At 37.0% G+C, this 23943-nt stretch overlaps 1 protein-coding gene across 1 annotated transcript; it reads right to left on the reverse strand.

The window, feature by feature from the left end:
• Window positions 1-15317: 15317 nt before the first annotated feature.
• On the reverse strand, window positions 15318-21752 carry LOC139196343 (uncharacterized). The gene is made up of 5 exons (XM_070822133.1): window positions 19506-21752; window positions 18808-18870; window positions 17425-18102; window positions 16419-16477; window positions 15318-15551 (listed from the first exon to the last, which is right to left on the reverse strand). Exons 3-5 carry the CDS (start codon window positions 17717-17719, stop codon window positions 15501-15503), a joined length of 405 nt encoding a protein of 134 aa, XP_070678234.1. The 5' UTR covers window positions 17720-18102; window positions 18808-18870; window positions 19506-21752; the 3' UTR covers window positions 15318-15500.
• Window positions 21753-23943: the final 2191 nt, after the last annotated feature.

Raw genomic sequence — 23943 nt, forward strand, 5'->3', positions numbered from 1 at the left:
CATCATCTTTTCCTCGTCTTCACCCTCATGAAGAGAGAAAGAACTTGATGGAAGATCTAGGTCCGGTTCGAAATGCACGATCAGTTTTCGAGATTGTTCTGTTGCTTGAGATATGAATATGACGTATAGGTCACTAGAGGTGACTCTGACTATTATATGCTAGCCATAACTGATGAGATATATGATTGATGAGATATATGATGAGATATGAATATGTCGTACAGGTCACTAGAGGTGACTCTGACTATTATATGCTAGCCATGATTGATGTGATATGTGATGAGATATGAATATGTCGTATTGGTCACTAGAGGTGACTACAACTATTATATGCTAGCCACGATTGATGAAATATGTGATGAGATATGAATATATCGTATAGGTCGCTAGAGGTGACTCTGACTTACACGCTAGTATATATAATGAATATATGTGATGAGCTAATATATGTGGTGAATACGTGATAGGCTAGTAGACGTGATGAATATGCGATAAGTTAACATATGATTATAAATATGTGAAGCATGACTTGAATCAATATACGTATATAAAGATGTATATTTTATATTCTAAGTCTGGAAATTATACAGGTGTTGTAGCAAGTGATTACATGTCTTATATGTTCTCTATTAGTATTTTACTTACAAGGCCACTTACTCTTATTTTGTTTTCACCCTCCAGGTATTATTAGCTGAGTTTTATTATCACCAAAGACTCACGGTGATTCTTAGTATCAGAGACTATTTCAAGGGTACGATTCTTACATCACTTTTCTGTACTTACTTATGCTCTAACATCACGTGTGAATTGGGTTCATTCCCGCTCACCAGTGTACTCTAGTAATTAGGCACTCTTAGGTTTAAATTTATTCACAATTTTCCACAACATCACACTTTATGGCTTCGTATCAGCTCTCTTCTTCTTTTTTTTCTTCTTCTTTTTTTTTTTCTTTCTTTAGATCATTACATATATAGCTCTTTTTCCATTTTTGCATTCAACCAACAAAAGAACAACCACTGCATTAAAAGAAAGAAAATACTAAAAACGATGAGACAATAAAATATAAAATTCATAATAGAAGAGAAAATACTGATACAATGAATTAAAAACGATGAGCCACAAAAAAAATTCGACCATAACAACAAACAAGACTAGAAAACTGAGATACAATTTATTTCTGATTTTTTTTATATGAATTATTTCTTATTCTACATTAAACAAGTAGAGAATTTCTAGGTTTTGGTAACGTCGTAAGGAAGCCATATACCATTTCTTGGACTTCCTCTAACGTTACCATTACGTGACATTCATATCCCTTGCATATCGTTTTTGAAGCCTCCTATTTTGCTCATCATCTTTTCCTCGTCTTCACCCTCATGAAGAGAGAAAGAACTTGATGGAAGATCTAGGTCCGGTTCGAAATGCACGATCAGTTTTCGAGATTGTTCTGTTACTTGACCGGAATGCCACATTGTTGGCTTGTTGTCGTGTGGACCACGGAAAATGACGACGGCATTCGCACAGCACGTACGGTGGTCAGCTCTCTCACTTTCTTCAGTAGCCTTCTTTTCCTCTTTTGGAACATAATAGTCCTATCACTTTCTACCCATGCTACTTTCACCTTCTTCCTAAACATTGTTGTTTTCTGGTTTAAGAATTAAGCTGCCTATACACACTTGTTTATCTAGGCTTAAGCTCTATATACTTTGTGTACAACTCAAGAGAATATATATAGCACAATAGAGAAAAGACTCCTTCACAAAATTGGAAATAAAATCAACGCAATCAAGGACGATACCAATTTTTGTTCTTAAGGGATTCGAACCTAGACCTCTTCCAATACTGTAAAGACAAATATTACTAACAACTTTGGTCATTAAATTGCTTGATTTATTTTGGTCTTTTTTTTTTTCCTTTTTGTTGTCTCTGTTTTTTGGGGGTAAGGTTTATGTCCCCCCTGACTAAGTGTAGCTTGTTTTTTCGTTATTAATAAAATTACCCTCGTACCGTCGAGGTTTTCCAAAAAAAAAAAAAAAAAATCACCGCGGATGGGGGCGTCGAACTTGGACCACTTCCCTTAATGGAAATAAAATGCCAACAACTTTCCACCTTTGGTCATTAAATTTTTTGTTATATTCCCTTATAACAAAAAAGGAGTTGAACCCAGACCTATTTTAACATTGTAAAGACAAATACTACTAGCTTCGCAGAGCTTACAGAATTTTACTACTTAGAAAGCGTAATGTTTATATCTCATTTCATAAAATTTTACATATTGACTGTATATTTCACAAAAAGAATAAAAGAGTAAAGTAGTTAACATTGAAATTGACAGTTAAAAAGTGCTTAAAATGCGGGCCAGTTCTATGCCACATCAATACGTAATGTTTAATAAGACGATGAAATTGAAAGAGAGGTTAAATTGGTATAATTCTGAAACAATGTGGTGTAAAATGCAAAAATTAAAACCTCATGGCTCATTTGCAAAATAGCCCTAAACCTTGTGATGTAAAATATAGTTAACCCTAAAAACTAACTGTGCATAAGAAAATAATTCAAAAAACCATGAAGTTGACACATGGATTTTTATCTGCAAATAACGAGAATAACCTTATCCAATTGGCATGGCCCACATTCGATTCACATGTAGTTCAACCATCAAGAAGACCTACCATGCTGACTACAAATTTTCCAAACTCCTTTGCTCTTGATAAGGATATAAGGCAAGAAAATTTAGAGTAGAATTAATAACTAGTCTCTACGTTTAAACTTTCCTCATCGAAGGCTTATTCCTTTAAACAAGAAAGTCCAATAACATCCTATCAAGAACTATCCAAGATAAGCCTTAGGACATTATTAATTAAGTTTAAGAATATATACAAAGATTATCCTCAGTATTGTCATGGCACAAGTTCAACTCTATCATCTGATAACACACCTTGGCCAACTGGAAGTTGACACTTGACATAGAATACCCTACACATGTGGCCAGCCATGCTCCTATAAATACCCTATTAGTATCAAGTAACTTAGTTACTTTGCTCCTATAAATACCCGAATTTAGGGGTGGGTTCTAAAAATTGAAAACCAAAAAAAAAAAAAGGGGACAAAAAACTGAACCGAAACCGAAAAAACCGAAATCGAAAAAAAAAATCGAATCAAATTGAAAAAATCGAACTAAACCGAAATCTTTTTGTTCGGTTTCGGTTTCGGTTTTGAGGGTTCAGAAACCGAACTAAATTGAACCGAACCGAATTATTATATATATATATATTTTTTTTTTTGTATTTTAATTTTTAAGCCAAATTCCCTCCATAATTCCAAGCCCAATTCCAACCCAATTTATAAGCCCAGTTATAAACTCTAGCACTGTCCTTTTTTTTTTCTTCCTCAGAGAGCCACATACCTTCCCTTCTCCTCTCCATCTTTCTTTCTTTCTTTTTTGTCCCTCTTTCTTCTTCTTTTCTCTCTCCCCAGACCTCAGCCGCATCATCTTCTCTCATTCTTCTTTTATTTTTTTTTCTTCCTCTTCTTTCTTTTTTTCCCTAGACAGGGTACATATTCTTTCTTCTCACCCTAATTTCAAATCTCACCCATCGACTCTATCCTCCCCGGAATTCTAGAGCTCTATTTCTACGCTTCTTGCTTGATCTCTAGCAAATTAACTCCGTCTGTAGCTCCCGACGCCGCCACCATAGCCGAGTCCACCAAGCCCGCCATAGCCGATTCTACCAAGCGGTGCCTCACAAATTTATTCAAAGATTTATATGTGGAATTTGAATTTAGATTTCTCTAATTTTCATATGACTTTAGGTCTTCCTAATCGAATATTATGCATGCATGCTTAGATTTGTGGAAAATTAAATTTCTAGGACTTGTGTTTTGGTTGATTATATAGAGATACACTTCTTTATGAAAGATTTTCGTGATATGAAAATTAGTATTCTAAAACTTAGATGAAATCCAGATTTTGGACTTTTTCGATGATTGAATTTGAAAATTCGTTTGCTTAATGATAAGGTCAGTTTATTGATTTGTTCTGCAATCCATGGATCTAGAAACAAACTGATTTATTCTTCAACCTAAAAAAGTTGCAGAAGGAAAAAAAAAGAACCAAACCGAAACCGAACCGAAAAAAAACAAAAACCGAAGTTGAATTGAACCGAAAAAACCGAAAGGAAACCGAACCAAAACCGAACTGAACAGTAATTTCAGTTTGGTTTCCGGTTTTAGCCAAAAACCGAACCAAACAAAACCAAACCCACCCCTACCCGAATCTACACACTTCGCATTTTTAGTACAATTTCTAACCCTTTAGAATGAAATATAGTTCTATAAAAACACAAGAAATCAATATTAAAAACTAGAAATGAAATGATTATCAATGAATATCAATTTAGTTATTAGATTAAACTTTTTGATACTATCAAATTATTATAGGGTTAATTACATTTTGTCATTAGGTTTTTCCCCATTCACTAATTTAGTCTATGCAATCATTTTAATGTTTTTTAAAAAAAAAAAAACCATGGAATCATATTTTAACAAATTCATCTTGAATTTTCTTTGTTACCATTGGTTTTTAGCCGTACATTATGGACATATTTTTCTTTAGGACCAAAGTGATTAATGACTCTTTTGGAAGTGTATTTAAAATGATTGAAAGTGTTTATAGAGAAATTGTTTTTTGATTTCAAAAACACTTGAAGTGTTTCTTGCACCACTAGACCGTAATACTAAGTCGTTGTAAATGATGTATAATAGCAAGAAGATAAGCATATAACCTGAAAATATATTTTACTTAATTACATACAGAATTATTTTTTTCCTTCTTTAGATCATTACATATATACCCCTATTTCCATTTTAGCATAAAACCAATGAAAAAGTACTGATACATGAATTAAAAACGATAACCAGAAAAAAGAAAGAAAAAAAAAACGATAACAACAAACAGCACTAGAAAACTGGGGAAGTACAATTTATTTCTGATTTTTTTTTAATTGAGAAAAATTATGCAAGATTAACTCTTCAACAATGGTTGTGTGCTAAGCACCTACACTCCCCCAAAGTGGTGAGGACCATCACACGATTCACACCCAGAAATCTCCCGCCAGTCACTTCTCTTCAAGTTTAGTTTTTTCTTCCTCAAGGTCAGTGATCTCTTCCATCTTCTGAACACTGGTGAGCAATTCTTCCGTCACTTGACCGGAATGCCACACTGTCGGCTTGTTGTCGTGCGGACCACGGAAAATGACGACAGCATTGACACCGCACAAGGTGGTCAGCTCTCTCACTTTCTTCAGTAACCTTCTTTTCCTCTTTTGGAACATGATAGTCCTGTCATTTTCTACCCATGCTACTTTCACTTTCTGCCTAAACATTGTTATTTTCTGGGTTAAGAATTGAGCTGCCTATATACACTTGTTTTTCTAGGCTTAAGCTCTATATACTCTAAATTGTACCACTCAAGATAATATATATAGCACAACAGAGATAAGACTCTTTCACAAAATTGGAAATTAAATCAACGCATTCAAGGGACATACCAATTTTTGTTTTAAAATTGTTTTTTCTTCGATGAACGGGGGAAGGGGATTCGAACTTAGACCTGTTTCAAATACTACAAACAACTTTGGTCATTAAAATTGCTTGATTTATTTTGGTTTCAATCAACCGTGGGATGGGAGCCTCGGACCTCTTCCCTTAATGGAAAAAAAAAATACTAACTTTCCATCTTGGACTGTTGGACAGTAACTTTGTTGTTATATTCCCATTTAACAAAAAAAAAAAAAAAAAAAAAAACAGTTGAACTTAGACCTATTTTAACATTGTACAGATAAATACTACTAGCTTCTCGTAGCTTGCAGAATTTTACTGCTTAGAAAGCATAATGTTTATATCTCATTTCATGGAATTTACACGTTGATATCAATTTTATAAAATGTGGGACAAGTTTATGCCATATCAACACGCAACGTCTAACAAGATTACGAAATTGACAGAGAGAATAAAATGGTATAATTCTAAAACCATATGGTGTAAAATGCAAAAGTTGAAACCTCGTGGCGGATTTTTCAAATGACTCCCAAACCTTGTGGTGTAAAATGCATTTAACTCTAAAAACTAATGAACTACATGTGGAGCAAAAAATAATTCAGAAAATCATGGAGTTAACATGTTAACATGTGGACTTTTATCTGTAATTGACGAGAATGCCCTTATTCATTTGGTGAGGCCCGCATTCGCTCCACACCAGTTCAACCATCAAGAAGACCTAAGTTGCTGACTACAACTTTTTCAAGCTCCACTGCTCATGACAAGGAGATAAGACAAGGGAATTAAAGGTATACTTAATAACTAATTCCTACCTTTAATCTTTCCTCAGTGTAGATTTATTGTTTTAAGTAAGGAAGCCTAATTACATCATACCAAAGATTCTCCAAGATAATCTTAGGATATTATCAATTAAATTTAATAATATCCACAAGGATTGTCCTCAATACTATCATGGCACAAGTACAACTTAATCGATCTGATAACACACCTTGATCAACAAGATGTTGTCACATGTTATGAAAACCCTACACATGTGACCATCCATGCTCCTATAAATACTCAATCCACACACTTCTCAAGTAAGTTGAAGTACAGTTCAACCCTAATCTCACTCTTTTTTAAGATAACTTGACTTAGCGAATGTTCATTGGTCAAATCCCTTCTCTCAGGTTGCATGGTTCTAGGCATCAACCAAATGTGTTTAATTTGTTTTGTAATAACAATTTCGTCAAAGACATAATTTTTGCTACCACAAGTCTGGTGCTTTCATTAAGAGGTTAATTTAATTCTCAAAGAAGCTCTCACAATTCTTTTCCAAATTTCTACCTTTCTAGAATTTTTCTAGCGCACCCAATCTTCAAATCCTTTAAAATTTTGATTCGTGCGCTCTAGACAAAGGAAGAATGGCAGCATAAATGAAAAATTGCCACCTTCTTAAGTACTAATGATTGACAGAAGATATCTAATTGTGAGACTTCATATATATTGATGAAGATAAAAGTAAAAATAGAATGGATATTTTTGGATTTTGATTCATGCCTTTTGGATTGAATGATTTGATTCAAACAAAGGAGGTGTCTCAACATCTTTTTTGGCGTCCTTGAAAATTTGACACTTCACTTCATAAGAGGTACATGTAGAATTGTCCATGAATTGTTAATTAACTTGGCATTCATATACACAGGCCATGAGGATCATGCATTATAATCTAGGATTATAAAGTTCTAATTTATGCATTAATCTAGAACAAGTCTGATTCTAGGATACATGACACACCCTGACCCGGAATATTCACTAGGACTCCGAATCGAGCTGTATTGGTCAACACCTAGAAGGTGATGAGCCATAAAGTATAGTGATGTGGAAAATGTGAATAATTTTAAACCTAAAAGTACCTAAAGACAAGAGTGCGTTGTGAGCGGGGGATGAACCCATTTCACATGCAACGTCAGAGCATAAGTAAAGTACAATAGTATGGGTAAGGATCATACCCTCGGAGGTAGCCACTTATACTGAGATTTGCCAAGAATCCTCATCGATACGACTTTCAGCAGATAAAACCTGGAGGGGCGCAAAAACAAGGGTGAATGGACCTAAAAATAAAGTTTTAAACCCATATAATTTCCCAGAAAATAATAATACATATGTATATAGAAATCATGCTCGAGAGTAGTGAAAACCAAGTATATGCCATGTCAAATATCTCAACAATGAAATAAGTAAGCCATGTGAAATAAATCAATGTAAAATGATATGCCAGCCAAAGTCACTTAATGTGACCTGTACAGCTGAACCTATAGCTCATAAACTAATTTCTGCACACGAGTCGAAACCACCTAATATGGTCTGTACAACAGGCTGGGTGTAAATAAGTAAGCTCAAGTGCTATGATCACGTGAAGACTGTGTGATAAATCGCAAGTCACCTATGAGTCGGAACCACCTAATGTGGTCTGTACGACAGGCTGACACCTGACTTGGATCCAAGCTGAGCATGCGGTGCAGGAGGTGAACAATCACCTGAAGGCTAAGCCCTAGCCGTGGGCGAAGCATTAACACTGGGGTGCAGGATAATAAGCTTTAAATGCATCTACGCATAATCATACACAATGCAACCACTATTATCATAATGTACTCACCTGAAGCTTACCTGGGCCTCTGCATCATCATTCAATAGTATGCAAAACTATTCTAATGCAAATATTAAAATATAATGCTTCCTTGACATGGCATTGAAGTCATAAATTCATTTAAAAACAGTTTTTAGAAATCCTAAAGCATAAATATATATATATATATAGAAAACAAAAACCCACTCACCTAAGGTCCACGCTACAACCCCCTAGCATGAATATCGAGGCGTCACTAACGATCGTCACCTAGAACAAATATTCAGTCACATCTCAAAATTCTTATCTATATAACACGTAACTTACATATCCTATTCGGGAAGATTCGTAAGTCAGATTCCCGATCCGTAAGTTTCTAATATCCTCAAATATTATGTACTATAATGTACCAAAATTTGGTGACTATTCAACGGTTGGATCGTTGGCGGACCTTAATGGAACTACGTTCAAATGACGGAAATTCGTCAATCGAACTTCACCAATGGAATCAGGGTATTCAAATTTCACCTAGGAATGTCAGGGGATGTCTCGGCCCACACGCCGCCGCACGCACCGCCGTAGGTGGCGGTTAGCCACCCCGACTCGTCAGAAAAATCAACTATTACTAAAAGTTCTCAAATTTTACAAGAATGAAGATCTCAATGAGTGGAGCAACTTTCATACATGTGACTAAGGTCAATTTGGCCGGCAAAAGCCTCAATTTCATGAAAATATGCTGGAACGCTAGATTTGGGTGTGTTTGACCTCCAAACTCACTCCAATGCCTCAAACATTGCTTGAGCCTTGCTCTTGGGGTTGAGAGGAGTCTTTTGGTGGTGGTCATCAACGGTGAAACTAGCTGGAGCCACCGGAAAAAGGTTAAAATTGTCAGATGCCCCCGGGGGTTTGTGGCTTTAATTTGTGAATTTGGGTTAGAAATCTAGAATTTTAACACCATAGAGATGTTGGGCTCGATGAGAGCTTTTCTTAGACACCGAAATCACCTCAAACGAACATCGGACGGAGGGGATAGGACCGGGTCAAGGAACCGAGTCAGCGGGTTAGAAACGGATCAAGGTTACCCGGTGCACCTCTTCCTTCTCATTTCCCCTCCTTTCTTCTCTCCCCCATTGGTCACTCTCTCTTTCTCTTCTTTCTAATTGGGCGTCTCGCCCCTCCTTTCTCTCTTTTATCCTTCATCTCCACCGCCTATCTTTTCTTTCTTTAAATCTAGGCCACACACATGGCTATCCAGATTAATCTCCAAAAATCTGGAGCTTTCTAGAGAATACCCAATTTACCAAAATGCCCCTACTTTAAATGTTAATATCTCATTCGTTATAACTCCAAATCACGATCCGTTTGCGCATACGCGTCCGTAGCGACGAGTACTACGGGGATACGCCAAGAAAATGAATCTTACGTAACTCAAAAAGGCAATCAACAAAAGTCACTGCATTTTCCTTGAAGGGCATTTTCGTAAATTCACTTTATAAAATTGTAATAATTGGGGACGGTTTGTTACAATACATGCATGTTTCTGTGAAATACAAGTCTATCAGTTATACATATATGTAGTTCAATTTAAATAACTAATTATCGGTGTTTCCAATTCCTTCTTCTAGAAAAAGAGACATCACCATTAAAATGTGGATAAGAACCTGTGGTTTTCTAAATTAGTTTACTATCTGTATGATCTATAAATGAGAAGTTCCTATAAATATTTATAAGCAAGACATATTTGCATTGATGAAGGAACTTAGAAACCGCTCAGGGTTCTTGATGGGTTTGCAAGTTGCTTTCCAAGATCAAAACCTGGGAATTGTTTAGGTGTTTTGGACAAGAATTCCATGCCAAACAATTACCAATAGTAGTTGGTAAAATGAAGAGACATGAACAAATTAAAGCAACTGCAATATTGTTTGAAGCGGTGTTTTGATTTAGTGTTCCATTTGCACAAAATGGATATAATTAATGCTGTCATCTAAATGATGTTATTACAAGAAGATGATAATATTGTCTATCAGAGATTTGTGTTACACTAAAAAGAAGCAGTTTCAGACTGTTAATTGGTACTAGCAAAGAAGGCGGTTAATTACTATTATGACAAGCATCATAAAGAATCTTGCGCGCAATGACCGTGTTAGCCAGGGATGAAGCCAACTGCCAATTCGTTTGAAAAGAATAAGACACCGAGAGTGTGGGGCTCTTCTACATGTCTTTTGTACATGTGCAGAAGACGCGATGTTGCTTATTTGGTAAGCAAGGACTACCAATGAGTTTGTTTTATCATGGTTGTTCATGGTAAGAACACGTTTGTGATAACAATACACAATACATATTCAAATCATAGAGCTTGAACTCATTATGGATGAGTTACTTTCATCTTAATAAAATGATGACTGAATTAATAAATAGAGGAGGCTAAGGTCCAACGAAGTGCTTTAACAACCTTAAAGCAATCATAATTTTGAGTGAATTGTGGGGTTGCTTAAATATCATTAAGATATAATGGTATTTACTTAACAAGAACATATAAAAGAATTTGCCACCTAAATGTGATAATATACAATTTTAAGGTGCATAAAGCCTTAGAGATCTTTCTTTAAATACCTTAAATATGGGGGAAGTCTACTTCCTAGTATTAGCAAATTACTTACAAAAGTCCCAACATATATATACTTTTGAGGACTTGAAATTGAGAAACAACTACTCTCATATGAAATATAATTTCATCAGATAGATTGTGCACACGATTAAAAAAAGGGAGTTTTAATGGAACACTTCTGGTACTGTTCACTCTTAACGAAAATGACAGTTTAACTTTAAAAAATCACTCCTGGTACTATTCACTTACAACACATTTTTGTCATTTTGATTAAAACTCAAAGTTTTCAAACCATTTTCATTAGTTTTCCTTTAAAAATAGTCAACCTAGTAGTGGATCCAATTATTAAAGGTTAGACTAGAGAGTAAGTTGATCATTGAGGGGAATGAGGCTAATGCCAACATAACTAATGAATTAGTCGAGCGGAAATATAACTTAGTTGATTGGAGATCTCATGATCTAAGTTCAATAGGCAAACTGGTTAAAGAAATTAACAAACTATATACCTCATTCCTATGATGGAAGAAGTGTGCTGGTTGCAGAAGTTTAAAGGTTTTAAATTTATACTTAATCTCTAGTTGTCAATTTTTCTAACTTTATCTCTAGTTGTTTATATTAATCTTGTAGACTATTTATGTTGTAATTTTCTTTATGATTATTATCACTATAATTTGTTGATGCACAAAACCGGAGGTCTTGGAACAACATAAATCCGACCGTGGATCTGCAAGAAAGTAAATAACACAGGATATATCGTGGTTCACCCCAAGGTTTGGGCTACGTCCATACTGATATTGTATTTCTCTGTTTGTGAGGGAGAGAGATGGAAAGAGCTTCTGAGAGCAGATAGCCCTTCTATGGCCTAAGAAATTGGCCTCTTCTAATTGTGAGGGTGAAGGGTCCTTTTATAAAATAAGGACTCCTCACTTATTACATATTTGCCAATTCCTTTATTACATAATTACATTTAAGTCCCCCTAGTATTTATACGAGGTCTAAATACGAATGCCCTAAATATGGTATAAAAAGTAGTCCCCAAGTCTTCAGTCAAGAGAGTCTTTTGGCTAGAGACTTGAAATTCAGTCCATGTGTGGGCCGAAGTAACTAGATGTTGTCTTGAACTGAAGCTCGATATGAGGCGGTGCTCAATTTGAAATGATGCTCAACTAGAAGTAGCACATGCCGTGAAGTTGCTCGGCTCATGGCTTATGTTGCCTTGGTTGGCTCGCCTTGTGGCGTTAAAGGTGAGGGGGGTCCCTTTTATAGAATAAGGGCTCACTCCTCAATACATAAATGATGGGCTAGAGTTGATGCTCGCGGCGAGGCGGTTGCTCAGTAGGCGGCGATGCTCTCTAATGGTGGTGAGGGAGTCCCTTTTATAGAATAAGGGCTCGTTCCTCAATACATAAGTGATGGGTTAGGAGTGATGCTTGCGGCGAGGTGGTTGCTCAGCTGGTGGCGTTGCTCTCTAATGAAGGTAAGGGAGTCCTTTTTATAAAATAAGAGCTCGCTCCTCAGTACATCAATAATGGGTGCTCTCTAATGAAAGTGAGGGAGTCCCTTTTATAGAATAAGGGTTCGCTCCTTAATACATAAATAATGGGCTAAGTCCCCAAGTATTTTTCATGTGTGTTCTCTAATGAAAGTAAGGGAGTCCCTTTTATAAAATAAGGGCTCGCTCCTCAGTACATAGATAACGGGCTAAGTCCCCCAAACATTTTCCATAAGGCCCAATATATGGTACATAATGTAGTCCCCCAAGTCTTCGGTCAATAGAGTCTGTTGGTTGGAGACTTTAAATTGAATCCATGTATGGGCCGAAGTGGCAGTTGTTCGGAGGTGGTATTTGTATACCCTGCACTGAAGCTTTGTAGGTGAAGCTTTGCAAGTGAAGCTTTGAAGCTAGAGCTCTGTAAATGAAGCTTTTGAAGCTGGAGCTTTTGTAAATGAAGCTTTTGAAGCTAGAGCTCTGTAAATGAAGCTTTTGAAGCTGATTGACATGAGTGATGCTCATGAATGTTTATGTTGATTGACATGAGTGATGCTCATAGATGTTGTCATGAGCGATGCTCATGAATGTTGGTCATGAATGTTTATGTATGATTGTCATGAGTGATGCTTATGAACGTTTATGTATGAATGACATGAGTAATGCTCAAGTATAATTTGGAGTACTGGGGGTACTTTTGATCACCTGGTTGGTGACATGAAGAAGAGTATGGGTTGTACATTTCATCACCTGGTTGGTGGCATGAAGAAGAGTATGGGTTGTACATTTCATCACCTGGTTGGTGGCATGAATGGCTAGTTGCCAAATGATATTAGAGTACGGATTGTACATTTTATCACCTGGTTAGTGGTAATAACGGCAAGTTGTAGAATGATTTTGGAGTACTGGGCGTACTTTTGGTCACCTGGTTGGTGATAATAGAGGCAGGTTGCCAAATAATTTTGGAGTACTGGGCGTACTTTTGATCACCTGGTTAGTGGTAATAGCGGCAGGTTGTCGAATAATTGTGGAGTATTGGGCGTACTTTTGCTCGCCTGGTTGGAGCTATTTTGGGTTTATGGGCATTCGCCCTCTACACAACATTCCAGCCCATTTATTTTGGGCTTTGCCCTTTTTTTTTTTTTTTTTACCCTCTGATGGGGTTTATACAGATGTCTTCGAAAGATAAGAAAAATAAATTACATCATACAAAAAACCAAAAAAGTAAACACATTATTCTGGTGGGGTGTAGACCTGGCATTCGTGTCGTGTTTTCCATGTTCGTGTCACTTTTGTGTCATACCCGATATCTTAACGGGTTGTGTTGTGTAACACCCGTTAAAATAAACGGGTAAAATGACCCGACCAGAAATCGACCCGATAATATTAACAGGTAATATGACCCGACCCGTTACCTGTTAAGGAAAATATATTTTAAACCAATAAATAATCAAATGAAAAACATAATACTAAATAAGTATATATATACCATATTGTCACATCCAAAACATAAAAACGCATTTTTCTTTTAAGTATATTTTCACATACCTAAAGTCTTTAATAGCTTTTTAATTAATGTAGAAGTGTAAAAAAAATGTAGAAAAAATATATAAACGCTCGTAATGACAAGTTTTACAATTTTCATGAAGAGCTTAACTTCGAAATTCGCTACTATAATCATATAAATCATAGATAAAAATTTAACCGTTGATTGTTGTTTACATTTACGCTTCATTATTCTCATCAAATTTTATTTTTTTTTAGATTTTCTTTTTTGAAAACTTGATCTATTAGAGGATGCAAGAAGATGAACGGTTTGGATTGTTGATATTATATTCATAGTTTTACGGTTAGTGAAAATATTGCTTGATGTTTATAAAGTTTCTACAAACTATATGACATCGACTCATATTTCAGTTAACCGTAAATATCGAAATATAATATCAAAGATCTGAACCGTTCATCTTCTTACATTCGCCAGATGATCATGTTTTCAAAAAAGAAAATTTAAAAAATGAAAATTTAAAAAATGAAATTCAGTAAGAAGAATAAAGCGTAAATGACAATCGATGGTTAAATATAAATTTAAGGTTTATGAATTATAGTGTTGGATTTCGAAGCTGATCCCTTCATGAAAGTTGTAAAGTTTGTCACTATGAGTGATTGTATATTTTTTTTACATTTTGTACACTTCTACAATAATTATTATTAATTTTATTAATTCTGCCCTCAAATAAAAAACATTAGTCATGAAGGTTTGGAGGATTTTAAAAATCTAAATCATAATGTAGGTGTAACCATTATCTACTCGTGGAGGAATAATGATGAATCACGAGTGTTTATATTCTTTCACATTTATCATACTTGTATCTATGTCTTCTTAGTTATTATACAAATACTATATTAGTTTATTTTAATTTTGGACAACAACATGTTAAGTAAAATTTATCCTAGTAATGATAATAATGAACTTTCATAATAAAAATAAATAATGACTAAAACTTTTTTTTTTTTAAATTATATAGAATAATAATACAAAACTATATATTTAATATAGAATATATTGTATATATTAATATGACTATTGTATTTTATAATAAATCTTTTAGTAATTAAACTTTAAAATTATCAAAATAAATTTTTTCTTAACGGGTCGAAACGGGTTACTCACGTGTTACCCGCGTGTATACTCGTTAAGAACCTGCTATTAACGGGTCACCCGATAATGACCTGATAAGTTATCGTGTTGACCCGAAACCCGTTATTTTCGTGTCGTTTTTGTGTCGTGTCAGAAACTGCCGGGTCTAGTGGGGTGTTTATTCCTTGCTTTTGCTTTCTCTTTTGCTTTCTGCTTTTGCTTTCTCTTTTGATTTCTCTTTTGCTTTCTGTTTTGATTTCTCTTTTGCGTTCTCTTTTCTCTAAAATGATAGTTGCTTTGGACAGCCTTTCCGACATTGCTGTCACGCCCCAAACCCGGGGTCGGTAGTAAAAACTTGAACCCGAATCCGAAACGTGAACTAAAAACTAAAAATAAATAAAAAGAAATTGACACGGGTTGGAAAATAAACTCTTCTTATTTAAAATAACTCAATAATTGACACACCCCGTCCCGAAGGAGGGTATGCTGGCCGTCACGTGAGAGTGACGTAACCATTTACACAGTTCGGAAGCTTTAAACAAAAATACAATTACTAAGATGAAACACCTGAGGGTGAGTCCTACTTTTGTGAATTCTGTCAGAACACCGCTGGATTCCTCGTGGCCACCAAAGCTCTGCTATCTAGAACCTGGAGGGGCGCAAAACAAAATTGAGTGGGTTAGTAAAACAAAGTTTTTCGAAAACATTTCATTTTAAACATTTCTAACCCCTCGCCGTAAAACCTGTATACTTTCCCAGAAAATAGAATATAAACATATATATATATATACACATATCATCAAAACTCAGCCCGTCATCTATCAATATAACATCTCAGAAAGAATATGCCATGACATGCCAAAATATAATAAGAATGCATCAATATAAATCAGGTGAAATAATAAATCAACCGAAGACCCTACAGTGGTCCTGTACGGCTGATTCTATAGCTCAATATCCCATCCAGCCGGAGTCACCAACTGTGACCTGTACGGCCCTGCCGGAGTCACCAACTGTGACCTGTACGGCACTACACTGCACATAAGTCGAAACTACCTATAGTAGTCTGTACGACTAAGATGGTGAAATAATACGCTCTAGTGCTTCTTTCATCAATCATCTGTGCACATAATCTAAGGTCACCCACCAGTCGGAACCCCTCTAATGGTCTGTACGACTGGCATGTCGTAACCACCTCTAGTGGTCTGTACGACATCCACCTACTTGGATCCAAGGCGAGCGTGTCGTGTGGTGAATACTATAAGCACTAATACCAAAGGTGCAGTTTATGAGCTCACAACGCAATCACATCATCATTCATTCATATAAACCATATAAACTCCCTGATACTCACTTGTGCGTCCACAGCACCAATCCACATATATATACGCATCAATATCAATTCATATAATTTATAATATGCATCATGGCAATTGAAAACATACTTTCATATAAATTCAATTTCTGGGACAATTAATAGTATATAGGTAATACGAAAACAAAACTGCCCACTCACCTGGAGTTCGCCCAACAACTCCGTAGCACCACACATCAAGGCGTCATAACGATCAACGCCTAGAACGATAATCAAATCAAACCTCAGAATTCATATCGATAGAATATATAACTTATATAAAACACGTCACTACGTAGTTCGATCCGGAAGATCTGCAACTCAGATTTCAAATCCATAATTTCCAAAGGTCCACAATATACCTCTAGGACACCATCCTAAAATTTCATTACCATCCAACGGTCGGATCTCCGTCAATTTCCAAAACCAAGTGACGGTTAACATTCTATTTTATGAACTTACAACTCCAATTCCGGAAGATCCGTAAATCGGATTCCCAATCCGTAAGTTCCTATAATCCTTAAATATTACGTATTACAATGTATCAAAGTTTGATGACGATCCAACGGTCGGATCGTCAATTCACATTTTCACCTAACCACGAATCGTAACGAACTTAGGTTCAATTATTCAATTTACGTCCATCAATTATCAAAACTGAACCTAGAACCTTAAACACATGCTAAGAATGACATTGGCGGGCCATTGGCCACGTGCCGCCGCACGGGCCGCCGCGGGTGGCGGTTGGCCGCCCCGGTTCGCCGGAAAATCCAACTATTTCCAAAACTTCTCAAAAAATATAGAATTGAAGATCTCAATGAGTAGAGCAAACTTTATACCTGTGGCCAAGGCCAATTTGGCCTGGAAGAGCTCCAATTTCACCAAAACCGTGAAGAACCCTAGAATTGGGTGTTTTCAATTCGACCTTCAAATCAACTCCACCGTCCAATTCAATGCTTGGGCTTTGTTCCAGGTCATAAGGGGATGCTATGGGTGTTAGAAATTGAAAGAAAACGTTTCAAGTTTTGAAGAAATTTCACACTAAGCTACCGCACACCCCTCACGGTTTTTAATCAAATTTCAAGGCCAAGCTCCTTGATTTTTGAGGTGTAATAGGAAGAGGAAAGATCATAGAGGGTTTTCCAAGTGATGGATTGATGTAACTCACCGGAAAAATGACGAAATTTTGACGAAAATGGGTGAAGAACACCGGCGGGTCGCGCGGGTACACGGGTTGGGGAAAACCCGTTTCTTCCTTCTCTCCTCCGCTTCTCGCCCTCTCTCCTTTCCTCCTTTCCTTCCTCTGGTTGGCCAGTCATCTTCCTCTCCCCTCTCCCCATTCGGCCTCTCCTCCTTCTTCTCCGATTGGGCAGCTTTGCCCAATCTCTCTTTCTCTCTGTTTTCTTTTTCCTCTCACGCACACACACATACAAAACTTTCTTTCTCTCATCCCAACCATCCATTTCAAATTCCTTTAATCTAGGCCATCCAAATTTTAATAATAAAATTTATAAAATGCCCAAACTTCAAACTTTAAAATCTTTTTCGTTATAACTCCAAATCACGAACCGTCTGTGCCCACACGTCCGTAGTGACGAATACTACGAGGATATGTCAAGAAAACGAATCTTAGATGGCACGACACAACGATTAACCTCGAATAATGCGCATGCCTCAAAGGGCATTTATGTAAAATCCTTTATTAAAACTTTAAAAATTCTTAAAATTAGGGACGGACTGTCACAATAATTCTTTACAAGGCTAAAATAAAGAAATACAAAATTCTATCCTCACACTTAATCCGATCTCATCCCGTCTACCCTCTTAGATTGTTTAATTCGTGAACCTGCATAACAATAGAGGGGTGAGCTTTAACAGCTCAGTAGGGACATAACCTTATTACAGTAAATTGACAATATTAAATTAAGTGTCATGAAATCATATAGCCAAATATCAAATCATTATTGATAATAATGCATGAATGCAATTGAACCTCTTCCGCTACCCCCGTTACTTTATATAATAAAACACGCGGACCTGCATGTCCCATACCATGCATTTTACCCCTGCAGAGGTGGTTCGAATGTTCTATTATACAAATTAACCCCCCGTAACTCAATCATCCCAATTTCCCCTTTTGTTAGTCATCTTGCCAAAACTCTTCGTCGCCAGTCCCGAATTACCCTTAAAGAATCTGTGCACTGTGGGCTCACCTGAGACCTGGTACCTGCTAAGAGTTTGACTCAACTACACAAAAGATCATTTCCATTACCCTATTTCCAAATTCCTTTCTCACCTACAAAGTTCCAACCACTTCTGACACATGAGTGATGCACAAGCAACGTTATTACATCTTTCACATGTCACAATATATCTCCATGTCACAATATATATCTCAACGAATAACATTCCAGTAGTACTAACAAGTAAACAACCAACTAAAGCAATAATCCAAACAATGTCCAACCACATTAATCAACCAACACAAATATAGTACTTCACGAAATTTAATAGAATCAATATCTGTAACGGTCTGCCGTATTTCCCCTACCTGGACTCCAAAGCATTGCACCAACTCTCTATTACAAGAGTGCACCACTATTGTGATCAATTCCTATTTCACAAGTACAAGCAAATCACTAAAATGCATAACAAATGTAACCCTAGTTAGACTACTTGGTATTACTAATCTAACACCACTTGATTCAAAAGTCATTTTGGTCGATATGAAATAATGCAACTGCAATAGAAGACGTTTGAATGTAAAAGGATTTGGGAAATAAGCAATATATATATATAGCTCACTGTATAATACAAGTTCCTCAAAACACTTTGGCTTATATAATTGCATAAAAGCTTTGTCATATTATACATATATACATATATATTTTCCTGATATGTATCAGTATGAACTATTTTACAAAATAATACTCCAATCGAGTTGGAATTGTAAAAGTCGTTTTATAAGGGTATTACAAATAGACCAACACTTTAAATCAAAACAGGCTTTGCATTATCTAGTACTATATAGTGAACAAACTGATCATACCATACTTGAAACCAAAAGGCTGTAGTTGTAAAAATAGGTATACGTTATATAGAATAGTTTTGCATCAAATAGGCAGCATTATATAAAACCCTTGCATATAAAACTTGTTTTGCAGTTTCTGCCTAAAAGCAACCATGAAAGACAACGATTTACTACATAAAATAGCTAAGCAAAGAACAAAGAGAGCTGCGAATCATTACCCTGCTGCAGGCTGACATCCCAAGCATGAAGATAAATACGAATAATTCAGCACCCTTCTCTCTGATTCTATTTGATTTCTTAATCCCTTCCTCCTATTTGTCTTCTCTTCTCTCCTCTCTCTCTCTCTCAACATATATATATACAAACACAACCACATGAGCAGCAAAGCATGCATTGCATGCTAGCTTGTGTTCGAAAACAATGGAGTTGATCTCCTATTTATAGGCTACTAAACGGAAACTACAAAGCCCCTTATTGGTTGAAGTTGGCGGCTAACCACAGCTGTTAAGCTAGCTGTAGGCACTGAGGAGAAAGAAGATAGCAACTAATTCAGGTGAGTACACGTGGTCTTAAGTCATAGACCGCAAGAAGAGATGGCAATCTCATTCAAAATATTTGTGTTGGCTTCTAAGTGGCCAGGTGGGTCAGTCAAATCAAACTAATTATATATACATACATATAGATGCATACGTACATGTACATATAAATACATGCATATAAATACATACGTATATGTACATATGTATACACATTAAATACGGGATCTTACAATTGCCCATTTGCTTTTCTTTGGCTTTTAAAAAAAATAGGAACATGCATCCGTCGACAAAAGCAAAAGTATAATCTTTCTCTTTTAGCTTTTGCTTTTACTTTGCAAAGTGCAGATGGCACTCAAGTTCTCTGTTTCCCCATGCACCTTTGTTGCTTCTGTGGATGCTAGCTAAGCCTGAGTGCTGCTCAAGGCTTTCATCTGAATGTGGTTGTGGTCGGAGGAGGGGATCTGATAAAGGAACCGGAGAAAGAGACGACAGAGGGAAGGGCACCGTTTTTTAAGGCCTTCTGCGGGTAAGGATAAGCAGCCTTGCGCTTTGGCCACGGTGAGCTTGCGGAAGAGAATTTCGACCTGCTGTTATTGCTGAGCCATTTGCATGGAGGACACTGTGCCTTCATACGCCAATGTCGACAGGCCCTGTCTTTGTTTATGTTTAGGGTTGGCTGTGCAAATCACGAAAACACGCCCGCGATGCTTAACTGTCTTACAAAACTCACACATCTTCTTCACATATGAACGCACCTTCATGGCTACTAATGAAAACACAAAAACAAAAATTTAACAACCCATCAAATTCAGCAGCCATCCAATCCAGCTGGAGACGAATAACTCGAAACAGATAATGGTTGCCAAACTGCGAATTGAAAAAGCTGGTGGCTGATGGTGGCGTTTGGCTGGTAAAGACCAACCACATACTTGTTAGTTTCGAACCCCTCGCGGAGGGCATCAGCATCTGGGTAGAAGAAGAGGTGGTGAACGGCCCAGTTGAGAGTGTCTCTGAGGGCTCGCCTGTAGAGGATCCGAACCTTCTCCATCTGAGCGGCTCGACAAGCTACGTACGTTGCTGTTGACACTCCGCTCATCGATCAAGGCAGAGAGACAAGACAGAGAGATGAGAGATTTGATTCCCTGAATCTGCCTTGCTAGATTTGCAAGAACCAGTGCCTTTCTTGCCGGAGATGGAGTCGTCGAAAGAGATCAGGTGGTGCTTGTAGATGCGGTTGGTGGGTTCCGGGATCCGTACCTGGGAGAGATTAGATCGGAGCAGGTCCATGGGGTCGAGCATCGCTCTCTGTGCAGAAAGAAAGGGTTTTGAAATTGGACAGGCAAGACGAGAGAGGTGGACTTTTCTGTATGCTTTTGCTTTTTGAATACAAAAGCAACAGGCAATACGTTTTGAAATTTCTCTGGTCTTCCTCGTCTTGTCTCGACTCTACTGGAGTGATGAGAGAGAGTGAGAGAGTTTGTCTGTGTCTCGGTGGGTTTTTGCAGATTTTGCGAATTTTGCAGATTTTGCAGAGGTTGAAAAAGACAGGGATTTGAGGATAGAGAAAAAGAGAGTCTAGAGAGAGAAAGACAAAGATTGGAAGAGCCAGAGAATGAGTCTTCCTCTCTGCATTTTTGAGAGATGGGTTTTTGCAGTGACTTTGGTTCCTAGGTTTCTACAGATTCACGGCGGAGGAGAAAAATTGAGAGAGAACCGACTTAACTTTTCGTGTCGTTTCCCACAGACGGCGCCAAATGTTGATGCACAAAATCGGAGGTCTTGGAACAACGTAAATCCGACTATGGATCTGCAAGAAAGTAAATAACACAGGATGTATCGTGGTTCACCCCAAGGTTTGGGCTACGTCCACACTGATATTGTATTTCTCTATTTGTGAGGGAGAGAGATGGAGAGAGCTTCTGAGAGTCAGATAGCCCTTCCATGGCCTAAGAAATTGGCCTCTCCTAATTGTGAAGGTGAGGGGTCCTTTTATAGAATAAGGACTCCTCACTTATTACATATTTGCCCATTCCTTTATTATATAATTACATTTAAGTTACCCGAGTATTTATACGAGATCTTAATACGGAGGCCCTAAATATCCCTTTGACTTAATCCTTCGACTTGAAACATGAAAACATCAATAGGCTGACAATTGTAGAGAATATGATCGAATGCTAATGTTGAATTGTTGTTTTTGTTTCATTTTTTCAGGCCTCATACGACAACCAAACTATAGAAGAGAATGTCAATGATGTTGGATTTACATCTCCCTCCCTGTCTTTTTCGTTTTCTTTCTCTCCCAAGCTTGTTATTCTTTGATCATTTTTGTTCCAGTTTATGTGAGGAATAGACACCAAGAATTTTAAGTTAGGGATCAATAATGAGAAAATGGTGGAGACACAAAATTCTAAGTGATATTGCAACTTCTTATTTGACGTGAATAAATAAGATTCAGAATGTGTCACATCCTGGTTCGGGCCCCCACCATATCCGGGCTCTACTCCGTCATAGCACGATGTTGTTCGCTTTGGGCCCCGACCATGCCATTATGGTTTTGTTTATGGGAACTCACACGAGAACTTCCCAGTGGGTCACCCATCATGGGATTGCTCTCGCGCGAACTCGCTTAACTTCGGAGTTCCGATGGAACCCGAAGCCAATGAGCTCCCAAAAGACCTCATGCTAGGTAAAGATGGAAATATACATATAAAGCTTACAGAATCATCATCCTTGGATGATGTAGGATCTTACAGAATGTGCCCAAATATGAATAAATGAAAAACTATTATATCATTAGCAAAAAAAAAAAAAAAAAACACGATTATATAAGTTTGAATCTCTTTGTTTAGTACTGTCGTTTGGGGAGGGGGATTTCTTCAATTAGATGGGGAAGTTGAGCATCACACGACTTGGGCACTATATCAATATGAATCTTATAAATTGGGATAAGAAGTTTGGCACTGGTACTAGTATTTAAAGAGGAAAAGAAAGATGATGCATTGTGAATGTTATAAGCTTATAACCACCATTAAGACAAAAAATTGTGGACTAGAAGCCACAAGGCATCAAGAACTCACAACCTATACACAATGGGGAGTTTATTGTGCAAGGAAATTCGATAAAAATAAGAGTTCACATGTTTCGAGCTAAACTATCGCCTAGCTTACAACTCGGCCAACTCTTGAGCAACCGGACATGAAACCTTTGTCAATTAAACTTGGGACGTCAGGTTTTAACTGTCACGGTATTGAATGGTGTTTGGGACATTAGCTATGAAGTACGTAGTCACGTTAACAAGTCACAACATGACCATGGACTACCTAGCCACTCCATCTAGGCCGTTTGAGACCGTCCGAGACATTTCCTATTTCAGTTGAAATGGAACTTGACATGTTTTGGTATGGACATTGTGTACATTTGGCATATTTGCGGTGCTATCAGTACATGTCATAAGAAGGTTTGAGTGCATTGTGACATGTCATTGACAAGGTGCATAGGCAGTCATATATAGCCTCGTCTATTGTCGACATAAAGCGAAGCTTGGATGCTTTTTGACATGTCATAATGCAGCGCATGAGCCGTACTAATATGGTTTGATGTCAACATGTCTTCTTTTCATACCTTAGGGCAATGGTAGAAGCATCGAATATGATCAACTCTTCACAGGGCAAACAAAGAAGGAAATTGGAGGAGGGGAACAATCTCCTCTAATTTCTCTCTTTCTTGTTTGAAAAAAAATTGTTCTCTAAGTTTGTTTAATCATATATTTAAGTTAGAGTTAAATAATTTTTAAAGGCAGTTGGACTCTATCTCCCAGAAGAATTTCACTACAAATCAGAGTGCAGAATCTAATACAGTAAAGGAATCAACTTTTGGCTACACCACTCAACTTAGGATTCCTATATATCGTGGACCTTATAAACGTGGTACAAGTGTTGAGCATTTGTGGAACAAAAAATAATTCTAAAAATTCTGAAGCTAACATGTAAATTTTTGTTTGTAATTGACAAGAATGCCTTTATTCAATTGGTGAGGCCCGCATTCCCTCTACACACATCAACCATCAAGAAAACTTGAGTTGCTGACTACAACTTCTTCAAGTTTTTCTGCTCAA

This window comes from Malus domestica, chromosome 05 (genome assembly GCF_042453785.1).
Source record: "Malus domestica chromosome 05, GDT2T_hap1".
Classification (NCBI taxonomy): Eukaryota; Viridiplantae; Streptophyta; class Magnoliopsida; order Rosales; family Rosaceae; genus Malus; species Malus domestica.

Bases quoted from the DNA above. Each gene is read 5' to 3' on its own strand.
- LOC139196343 (XM_070822133.1), bottom strand. From the start codon at position 17,719: ATGGATGGTTGGGATGAGAGAAAGAAAGTTTTGTATGTGTGTGTGCGT. The intron at 16,478-17,424 runs GTGAGTTACATC...TTATCGTTCTAG, and splicing joins AAAATTTCGTCATTTTTCCG to GCGTTGATCGTTATGACGCC. The intron at 15,552-16,418 runs GTGAGTGGGCAG...GCGCCCCTCCAG, and splicing joins AGTTGTTGGGCGAACTCCAG to GTTCTAGATAGCAGAGCTTT.